We start from the raw sequence: 11,671 nt of genomic DNA, 5'->3' as shown, positions 1-11,671 counted from the left end.
GCAAGAGCACATGAGCAGTGGGAGATGAGAGAGGAAATGGAGAGCTCTGTCAATCCTCATCAAATCAGCTATAGACAGAACCACTGCTTATGCTTCTAGATGCTTCTCTGGGCAGTCTCTGAAACTGCTCACGGTGGCAGGCTCCGGGCAGACAGGGTGAGTGGGGTCAAGGGAAGTCCTACGTCTTGGTTTTTCACTGGACTGTATTCACTTGAAATTTCACCATGTTTACAATTTTTCCTATTCCCAACACAGCCCAGAAGCTTCTAGTTTCTCTGTGTGCACTAGGCCCATTGGCTTACAGCCCCTCCTCCTCATGGGTGGCCATTTCAGGAGCACTCTCACAGGGCCATCGTTCCTCAATATGAGAATTATCTCCCTGCTCTTTTGAACGTAAGTTTGTAAAACCACCACTTATTGTCTCCCTGCTTATTTAACTTACATTCAGAGTACATCAAGCAAAATGCTGGGCTGGATGAAGCACAAGCTGGAATCAAGACTGCTGGGAGAAATATCAATAACCTCAGATGTGCAGATGACACCACCCTTGTGGCAGAAAGTGAAGAAGAACTAAAGAGCCTCTTGATGAAAGAAGAGAGTGAAAAAGCTGGCTTAAAACTCAACATTCAAAAAACTAAGATCATGGCATTTGGTCCCATCACTTCACGGCAAATAGATGGGGAAACAATGGAAACAGAGACAGACTTTATTTTCTTGGGCTCCAAAATCACTGCAGATGGTGACTGCAGCCATGACATTAAGACGTTTGCTCTCTGGAAGAAAAGTTGTGACCAACCTAGACAGCATATTAAAAAGCATAGACATTACTTTGCTGACAAAAGTCCATCTAGTCAAAGCTATGGTTTTTCCAGTAGTCATGTATGGATGAGAGTTGGGACTATAAACAAAGGTGAGCGCCGACGAATTGATGCTTTTGAGCTGTCGTGTTGAAGACTCTTGAGTCCCTTGGACTGCAAAGAGATCCAACCAGTCCATCCTAAAGGATCCAACCAGTCCTGAATAGTCATTGGAAGGACTGATGCTGAACCTGAAACTCCAATACTTTAGCCACCTAATGTGAAGAACTGACTCATCGGAGAAGACCCTGACGCTGGGAAAGACTGAAGACAGGGGAGAAGGGGACGACAGAGGATGAGATGGTTGGATTGGATGGCATCACCAATTCGATGGACATGAGTTTGAGCAAGCTCCGGAAGTTGGTGATGGACAAGGAAGCCTGGCGTGCTGCAGTCCATGGGGTTGCAAAGAGCTGGATACAAGACTGACCGAGAAAACACCAATCTGACCACAACATGGCACGCTAGCGGTCACACTGTCTGAGGAATTCCCTATTGGCAAGTTTGCAGTGGATGATATTTTGTACTGTTGTGTGACAATTCCTTTGGGGATGTCAAGAAAGGACATTTCTTAACTTGGTCTACTTAAATGACTTCCAATTGTCACTATGATCAATACAATATAGGAGGCCTAGAAAACTGGGAGAAATTACACATTGCACATTAGCCTGCTTATTAGACAATATTAAGAACTTCTTAGTTTTTAGATGTAATTATGATTGTTTAAAATAAATTTGTACCTTACTTATTTCTATAAAATATGATCTCCAGTATTTGCTATAAAATTATCTAGATAAGGAATTCCCTCGTGGTCCAGTGGTTAGGACTTGGCACTTGTATTGCCAAGGGTCTAGGTTCAATCCTGGTTGGGGAACTAAGATCCCACAACCTGGGTGGGGTGGGAATAACTAAATAAAATAACCCAGTAAAGAGGAGCAGCTGAGATGAAACCAACTGGTCATTTGTTGATCACTGTTGAAGCTAGGTGATAGTTTTTATTATACTATTTTCATGTGATTCAAAATATAAGTTTTTAAAAACTGTAGATAACAAAGCAGAACATATGGATAAATTTTAGCACATACACTAACTTGAAGTTATTTTGTATAATCATTCACTCTATTGTCTGGTAAAGAAGAGGTGGTCAAAGTTTATTCAAAGAAAAACTGAAATAAAGAACAAAAAACCCCACCCTGAATTCAGTCCCCTTTACTGATCATGGTACTAATTTCGCCCCAGCTTCTGGCCCCATCATCCAGCTCTTTTACACATACACAGCCTTACATGTTTCCAACGAGCATTTATTATTAGTTAAACCATGATTCAGGATCCCAGGGTGGGGATCACCATGTACCTAGGTCCCCCTTCACCACCCTGGGGAGAAGGACGGAGGACAGGAGGTGGGATGGAGCCAGTTCAGATCTTCCCAGGAAACGTGCCTTCTGCCCGGCGGTCGTCCCAAGCTGACACCTGCAGATAGACAGCCAGTGTTATTCCCTTCCTCCACAGGGAAACCAGATGGGTGGACTTCTTTGCCTTCCTTAGTCTGCCCACCTGTTCAGTCAACAAGCAACCCCAGAACCTGCTATGTGCCAATACTGGCAGCTGCTCCAGCAGCCAGGGGACCAAGAGTGACCCAGAAGGACAAAAATCAACATCCTGAATGAGCTGATGCACTTTGGGGAGAGGAGGTGGAGGGTGGGTAGAGAGGAATACCAGGCAGACTCATAGAAGAGTTGTCCATGGGGAGACGGGTATGCAGAGCTTCAGGAGTGTGACTGTGCCCTGCTTGAGGAACCCCAAAGTCAAAAAGAGGCTATCTATACTTCAGCAGGAATGCATCTCCAAGATATACAATCAAGTGCAAAAAGGTCCAAACTGGATATACAGTGTGATCCCACTATTGCTCATGTATGAGTGCACACCAATGAAACATAACAGAAAGGCCCATGGCAAACTGTTAACACTACCTAGGACTAACGCTCTGCAACGTGTGGGCCCTCCTCCAGGCAGTCAGAAGCGCATTTTTATACACACATGCACACTCACAGGTGATACAGTAGAGGCAATGGATAAGTGCACGGACAAGGAAGACAACCTGAACCCCAACTCCATCACTTCCCAGCTGTGCTCTCCTCAGGCAAATCACTCAACCTTTCAGGGGTCCAGTTTCTAATTCTGTAAAATGACGATCCTGATAAAAGGACCTATCTGTTTTTAGCATGTTTGCCCTTTTATGACATAAAATACTTACAACATTTAAGTGCCTTCAGCAAGTGCCTGTTTTATTTACACACACATATACCATACATTACAAATACTCTGTACTTAAACTGTCCTGCAACTTGCTTTTTTCATGAGTCTTAGAGCTCTTTCTGTATTCTGTCATATAGATCAAGATGAATATCCATTTATTTAACGTGTTTCTGAATGTTCCCCATTACAAACCACTCTGCAGTGGATGTCCTCGTACACATTTTTACAGGATGTGGAGAGGTGAAAAGGCCATATCTGCAGTATGATTTTTTTCATTTTGAAAGATCCGACCTCAGGATGGACCTTAAAAGCGACTGGACCAGACTACAGGACCACCAACACTGAGCACTATCTACCACTCCCCACTCTTTTATATTGAAAGACCAGGCTGATCTGATCCTTTGGCAAATTAGCCTTTGCTCAATAATCTCACTTCATGGAAAGGAGATGCAAAATATTTCCTGTAGTGGAACTGTACACCGCAGTATCATTTAAAATAGTGAAAAAAGACTGAGTCCAGTTAAAGGGGAAGAAACTATTTTTTTAACTATGAAAGACAATGGCTACCCAATAATTGAGCAGGTTGTACTGACACGAAAATAAAACAAAGTAAAAAAGCCAAAGATAAAACAGTATATAAAGTATGATCCATAACTGTATTTTAAAAGCATATAAATATACACCCACATCTATACAAACATTAACACACAGAAAAGGAAGTGCAAGATTTATACCAAATTTCGAAGGGAAGTTAACTTTGGATTCAGAAAGGGAATGACTTAGGAGATTTCCACTTTCTACACTATAAAAACTTGTTTTGAAGCTTTCCAAAAAGCCACTGAATTTTTCATGGAGAAACTATAGATGTTTTAACACTGGAAAATAAAAGGCAGTTCCCTGGTAGCCTAGTGGTTAGGATTCAGGGCTTTCACTGCTGTGGGGGCCGGGATTCAATCCCTGGTGGGGGAACTAAGATCCTGAAAGCCTCAAAATGTGGCAAAAAAGAAAAAGAGAAAAGCTGATTAGCAAAAATATTTTAAATGCTCATACAGGAAAAGTGCTGGACTCTCACCCCCATTCTTCTCCAAATACACATTTTGGGGTTAGAGACTAATTTTTAAAAACACACAGGAAACACTTGGAAGATGTTACATTATGATCAGCTAGATCAGGAGGATCAGGAACAATTTTTTCCCCTTCCTCTATTTCTTAAGTTTTTATGAAGTGGTTTAATTCTTATAAAAAACAAAAATAATAGCATTAACAAAACAGTTATTTTTGTGTCACTAATTTCTGAAACAAAGAAGTCAGGGCTGCTGGGTATAAAGAGTGTGTTAAAAAAAAATGTGTTCATATCCAGTCCTAAGAAGGGCTAAGAAGGCAGATACAGTGAGTGCTTGAGAGGAGGGACCACAGAATCTGATGATCCCCAGGGAAGGGAAGGCCCTGGTGCCAGGGACTGGGATATGGGGCAGCACTGGGTCCAGAAGCACATTTCCTAGCACCTGGGCCAGTGTGGACCCATCCAACGCAGGCCCAGAGGCTGGAGGGTGGATGGTACCCAAGATCATGTAGGGACAAGGAGGAATCCTGAGAGGGGAGTGGGCGTGCAAAGGCACTTAAAGAGTGTGCGGCTGGAGAGGTGTGAGGTACCAAACAAGTTGAGGAAGAGTGCATTAAGGCAATCTGTTCTCAACAAACAGGCCCCAAAGATGCACATCAAGGATGTTTAAAATACTGAAAAATGGGAACATAATCTCAATCAAAGGGGACCAGTTGGATAAAAGCAACTGTATATTAAGAATTTCCTTGGCAGTCAAGTGATTAAGACTCTGTGCTTCTATTACAGGAGGTGAGGGTTTAATCCCTGGTTGGGAAACTAAGTTTCCACATGCCATGCAGCATGGCCAAAAATTTTTAAAAAAGGAAAGAAAACATGTTGATAAGTCAAAGCAAGACATAGGGACAGACTATACAGTATGACCCATCCTTCCACAGAAGTTCCATAGGCTTATGAATGATAAATGTATACAGAGAAAAAGGAATCTGCCAACAATAGTTACCTAAGGAGAGAGGGGGACTGAGGAGCACAAGTAGATCTAATTTTTATTTTACTGTATTGCTCGTATTTGTTTTGTTTTTAAAAATGAGCACTGTTAGTTTTGTAATAATATCATATTCTGATTTTAAGACACATTTTTTCATTTTAACATCTCTGAAATTAGCATGCTTGTCACATTCATTTCCAGCATTAAAAAAAAAAAAAAAAAGATTTAAACATCTCTAAGTCTTTCCTGTAGTCAATGGGGTCTTCGACTTGATGAAATAAAGTAATATTTTACTTAAAAAAAAAAAAAAGAGGGTATGGCAGAGTGTAACAACAGGTCTAGTCAGATCAGGCCTAGAAGACTGCCTTACTGCATCCCTAGTTTTAGAGATGCACACTGAAGTAGGCAGGGGTGAAATGATATATCTGGGATTCGCTTCAGAATACTCCAGCCAAGGAAAGATATAAAAAGGACAGATGGGACTTCCCTACTGGCCCTGTGGTTGAGAATCTGCCTTCCAGTGCAGGGGACTCAGGTTCAATCCTTGGTTGGACAACTAAGCTTGTGCCCTGTAACTAGAGAAGCCCCCTCACATGCCACAACGAAGAGGCCATGTGCTGCAACACAGACCCAGTGCAGCCAAAGAAAAGAGGGGGTGGGGTGGGGATAGATGGAGGAGACGTGGAGAAATCTTGAACTAACTACTCAGTTTGGGTGATGGGTATATTTGGGGTCACTTAATTATTCTACTTTTATATACATTTGGAAATGTTCATATAAAGAAAGGACAAGATTCCCAAAGCGGATGAGCTCCACAGGGACAGGGCATGTACTCGTGGAGCACCTGGGCGAGACGGACTTGGCTGCCTTGGCTGAGAGCCTGGCTGGTGGAGAGTCCTGGTGAAAGGAGGAAAGGGGGGCGATTCTACGAAGAAGCAAAGGTGCATCCATGGCCGGTGTGAAGCCTTGTCCTCCCTCTGCCCCTCACAGATATGCTCCCACCAAGTCGCCATATACCCCTTGGCGAAAACCCCACCCCACCCCGGCATCCCAAGGGTCCCGGGAGGAGGCACCTACCCAGGATATGGGGCAGAGGGACTTGTACACACGCCGGTACCATTCGCACACGGAGACGTCACCCCCTTTAGCGGTCATTGCCTTCTCACAGCGGTGGAAGTCTGTGAAGAAAAGGGATCAGGGTCAGCCCAGACCAAGGGCTGGAACACATTTCTGATCAAAACTCACAGGAATACTTTTTACTGCACAACCAGTTACACAAATGCCCCCAACTCCCAAGTTTCACAAAGAAAGTATATCCTTACAAGTGTAATACTGAAAAGGGCTAGACACACCACACGAAGCTTATTTTGCAATCCATAAAGAACTACTGTCTGGGACTTCCCTGGTGTTAAGAATCCACCTTCCATTCATTAAGGGGGCTGGGTTCATGCCCTGGTGGAGGAACTAAGATCCCACAGGGCAACGAAGCCTAGCCTGTGCACCACAAACGAGACCCAGAGTAGCCAAGAAAAAAAGAAAAAGAACTACTATTCAACTTGGAACTTCCGGGTCAGGAACAACAGGGCAACTTGAGAGGTGTGTGTGGGGATTATGGAAATCTAGAACCAGGACAAGGGAAGGGGAAGATGGTCTCGATGCTAAGATGTTGGCATCCAGGAGAGGAGAAAGGAGGGGGATAATCTGGTTTTTAATAGTCGGAAATTAATTCAAAGATTACTCCAAGTATTACACTCCTGGGTACACTCCCTAAAAGAGAAAGCAGTCACAAAGACATCAAATTACATCAATTATAGCAGTATGATTCATATGAGCCCCAAACTGGAAACCACACCAGTGTTCATGAATGAAATGTTGGAAAACTGTATGCAATAAATGAGCAAAATATATGCCACAGCATGGAAGCATCTTCCTAACTACTGAATGAAGAAATCCAAGCATAAGACAACACACAGTATTTATAAAGTTCACAAACAGGCAAACCTGAAAGCGGTGATGGAACCAAAATATTACTGCCTGAAGTCTGCGGGGCGACAACTCTAGTGGGGAGAGCAGGGTGGTGCTTTCAAGAGACGGCATGATGCATGAGACAAGTGCTCGGGCCTGGTGCACTGGGAAGACCCAGAGGGATCGGGTAGAGAGGGAGGTGGGAGGGGGATCGGGATGGGGAATACATGTAAATCCATGGCTGATTCATGTCAATGTATGACAAAAACCACTACAATACTGTAAAGTAATTAGCCTCCAACTAATAAAAATAAATGAAAAAAAAAAAAAAAGGAAAAAAAAAAAGAGAGATGGCATGCAGCAGGCAGGGGAGCTCAGAGGACTGGCAGTATCCAGATTATAATCACATGGAGGATTCAATTTAGAGTTATTCCTTTAGCTGTACATTATGGTTTACATACTTCCTATGTTACATTCCATACAGACAGACATATACACATCTTGGCGGGGGGTGGGGGGGGATCACTATGGGATCCAAAGTTTGTGACCCTAGGTCAGATCTTGAATACAGGTGGTGATGAGGGGCATGGGCCCCGCGAAGTAGGATGTTCAGAATGAAAGAGAAGAGGCTATGAGGAGGCAAGAGGTAAGTGATATGAGGTGTGGGATCAGGGGAAGATCAACACTGCCCCCCTCCTCCCCAAGTCCTGCTCACCCAGGTAGTTCTGCCAGCAGTTCCTGGTCTGGTTCTGGTTGGGGAAGCGGCTATCAAAAGGAGCAGTCTGGTAGTTCTTGATTTTGGTCTTGATGTCTTCTGCCATAGTGCTGACTCCTAGAAGGAAAGAGAGCAGATTCTGGCAGAGGTCCTAAGGGGCCTGGACACGGGCCTGTCAGCCCACCCAGGCCCAATGGAGGCCTGACAGAGAAGAATGGGCTGGGTGTGAACAAGCCAATACCCCCTCCCTTTCAACATATAGACAGAGGTGAAGGGCTGGGCAAGAACACATCAGGTATGGAAGTCACAGCAGGATGTGTGGGGGTAGACAATTTCTTGGTAAAAAAAAAAACCAGGCCAAAATAACACTAGTTGATATTCACTGAGTGCTTACTATAGGCAAGGAAGCTTTACTCCTAAAGTTGCTCTAAAAGACAGGAACTATTACTATCACTGCTTCACAGACAAGAGACAAGCAATTTCCCAAGGTCATACAGCACACATGGGGTGGAGGTGCACTCCATCACTAACATAACCTACACTGCAAAGGTTCTTAATCTCTATTGGTGCCATGAAGCCCTCAGGAGTCTAATGAACCCTTTCTCCGAATGTTTCAGTGCGTTTAAAAATTGCACAGGATCACAAAGAAAACCAATTACATGTAGCTGAGGATTTATGAACTACCACAGTTTCAAAATAATCATGCCTGAAAAGGGTTATGCTGTGAAATCTGCAAACATAATGGGATATATGATATGATGACCTGTGATTTTTACTGTTGATAAAGTCACCAGATGATGCCAAATACCACCGCTACTGCCTCCATTCCCAAGCGAAGGAAATGCTATATATCAATGGGAAACTGGCAAAAATACAGATGTAAATTTCCCTCCATTCACGTACTAGCATCCCTTGAGTTCCATCCATTCTGTGGACCTAGGGTTAAAAACCTGACCCATAATCTTTTATGAGGTGACACACGGTTTTCATCAGGGAATCTGACACCGCCTCTATTCCATATTATTCGCGGAGTCGTAGTAATACACAGAAGTTAAGTAGACCAGTAATAAATTCAAGTGACCCAGGGTAGTGGTAAGGATTTTGGGCACCGGAGTAGTGTATTTCCGGGAGCACAGAATATGGAATATTAGACGCGGTGACACAGACACGGTCGCAAGAATTGTTTTGAAGGCCATCTCCACCTGATTTCGGGAGTAAGGGAGGGGTGGGGATGACGCTGCAGCCCCTCGTAAGTGCAAGGGGCGGGGGGTGGGGAGTCACCAGAAAGCCAGAAGCAGCCCAGCCAAGCCTCGGGGCTCAGGGGCCGGGGAGAGAAATGCCTGAGGCCTGGTGATTAAGAGCAATGCACTCCTAATGATTTCAAATCCTGATCGCTAGCTAAACTGCGTAGTATATAAGCCTCAGTTGCCTCCTAGCTAAAAGAGATAATCACAGGCCCTATCTCATAGAGTTGGAGGGAAGCTTAAATGAATCAATATAAATCGCTTTGAAAGTTCTAGGCATCCGAGAAAAACCAAATAATCGTCAGCTACGATTAATAATTGAAACGACCCCAGGGATCCGGGAGGTCTGCCACCGCCAGCCGGAAAACTCATGTCATTTTCCAGTAGGGATCCTCAGTTCTCCAGGATGGGGTTCCAGGGTCCCGAGCCCTCAAGACTCACCTAAAGATGCCCCTGAAGTCGCTGGAAGCTCAATGTGACCCTCAGCAAAGACGCCAGTACCGGACCGGAAGCGGAAAAATGGTAGGCCGGAAGCGGGACGGAGCAGGGCACAGAGGAGTCTTCCGCACGGCAAGAGCGCCGTCCCTGGAGCAGTTCAGGCCACGCCCATACTTGAGAATTCCAACCTCCTATTGGGCCGAACGCCTGTTCATCCTCATTCTCGGCCCAATCGTAAGCTTGCGTGGCACTTGGTAGGTACCTTTACGAGCTGTTCCAAGCTGTGGATTCTGTTCCAAGGTATTGATGCGGCCTGGTCACCTCTCTCTCTTTACTAGGATAAAGGGGTTCTGGGTCCCGGAGTTGGCAGGAGCGTGGTCCTGCGGAAAATATTCCAGCAGAAACGCTCTTATTCGTGCAAGAATTACTTATTGAATATTTACCCAGTGCCAGGTACTTCTATTTAGGGTTGAGGAAGCATAGTTGAACTAAACACAAAAATCTCTATGATTATTATGGGGCCAGTTGTTAGTTTGACCCCAGGTAAATAGCAGGGAGAGAACACAGCTCCACTCATCAACAGAAAACTGGATTAAAGATTTGCTGAGCATGGCCACGCCCATCAGAACAAGACCCAGTTTCCTGATCAGTCAGTGTCTCCCATCAGGAAGCTTCCACATGCCACTTATCCGCCATCAGAGGTCAGACAGACTGAAAACCACAATCACAGAAAACTAAGGAATCTGATCACATGGATCACAGCTTTGTCTAACTCAATGAAACTATGAGCCATGCCATATAGGGCCACCTAAGACAGACGGGTCATGGTGGAGAGTTCTGACAAAATGTGGTCCACTGGAGAAAGGAATGACAAACCACTTCAGTATTCTTGCCTTGAGAACCCCATGAACAGTATGAAAAGGCCAACAGATAGGACACTGAAAGATGAACTCCCCAGGTCAGTAGGTGCTCAATATGTTACTGGACATCAGTGGAGAAATAACTTCAGAAAGAATGAAGAGACGGAGCCAAAGCAAAAACAACAGCCAGTTGTGGATGTGACTGGTGATAGAAGCAAAGTCCTATGCTGTAAAGAGCAATATTGCCTAGGAACCTGGAATGTTAGGTCCGTGAATCAAGGCAAATTGAAAGTGGTCAAACAGGAGATGGCAAGTGTGAACGTCGACACTTTAGGAATCAGCGAACTAAACTGGACTGGAATGGGTGAATTTAACTCAGAGGACCATTATATCTACTTCTGTGGGCAGGAATCCCTTAGAAGAAATGGAGTAACCATCATAGTCAACAAAAGAGTCTGAAATGCAGTCATTGGATGCAATCTGAAAACCGACAGAATGATCTCTCTTTGTTTCCAAGGCAAACCATTCAATATCACGGTAATCCAAGCCTATGCCCCAACCAGTAACACTGAAGAAGCTGAAGTTGAACAGTTCTATGAAGACCTACAAGACCTTCTAGAACTAACACCCAAAAAAGATGTCCTTTTTATTATAGGGGACTGGAATGCAAAAGTAGGACGTCAAGAGATACCTGGAGTAACAGGCAAATTTGGCCTTGGAGTGCAGAATGAAGCAGGGCAAAGGCTAATAAAATTTTGCCAAGAGAACGCACTGGTCATAGCAAACACCCTCTTCCAATAACACAAGAGAAGACTCTACACATGGACATCACCAGATGGTCAATACTGAAATCAGATAGATTATATTATTTGCAGTGAAAGATGGAGAAGCTCTATACAGTCAGCAAAAACAAGACTGGGAGCTGACTGTGGCTCAGATCATGAACTCTTTATTGCTAAATTCAGACTTAAATTGAAGAAAGTAGGGAAAACCACTAGACCATTCAGGTATGACCTAAATCACATCCCTTACAATTATACAGTGGAAGTGACAAATAGATTCAAGGGATTAGATCTGATAGACAGTACCTGAAGAACTATGGATGGAGGTTCGTAACATTGTACAGGAGACAGGGATCAAGATCATCCCCAAGAAAAAGAAATGCAAAAAAGCAAAATGGCTGTCTGAGGATGTCTTACAAATAGTTGTGAAAAGAAGAGAAGTGAAAAGAAAAGGAGCAAAGGAAAGATATACCCATTTGAATGCAGAGTTCCAAAGAATAGCAAGG

At 44.0% G+C, this 11,671-nt stretch overlaps 1 protein-coding gene across 1 annotated transcript; it reads right to left on the bottom strand.

The window, feature by feature from the left end:
- Positions 1 to 1,991: 1,991 nt before the first annotated feature.
- Positions 1,992 to 9,679, bottom strand: LOC133054244 (cytochrome c oxidase subunit 6B1). Its single transcript, XM_061139046.1, has 4 exons — positions 9,527 to 9,679; positions 7,842 to 7,958; positions 6,239 to 6,339; positions 1,992 to 2,327 (listed from the first exon to the last, which is right to left on the bottom strand). The coding sequence occupies exons 2-4, from the start codon at positions 7,945 to 7,947 to the stop codon at positions 2,274 to 2,276; spliced, it is 261 nt and encodes an 86-aa protein (XP_060995029.1). The 5' UTR covers positions 7,948 to 7,958; positions 9,527 to 9,679; the 3' UTR covers positions 1,992 to 2,273.
- Positions 9,680 to 11,671: the final 1,992 nt, after the last annotated feature.

Source organism: Dama dama, chromosome 4, assembly GCF_033118175.1.
Source record: "Dama dama isolate Ldn47 chromosome 4, ASM3311817v1, whole genome shotgun sequence".
Lineage (NCBI taxonomy): Eukaryota > Metazoa > Chordata > Mammalia > Artiodactyla > Cervidae > Dama > Dama dama.
The sequence above is the reverse complement of the archived record's forward strand: the minus strand, read 5'-3'. Positions and strand labels throughout refer to the sequence as shown.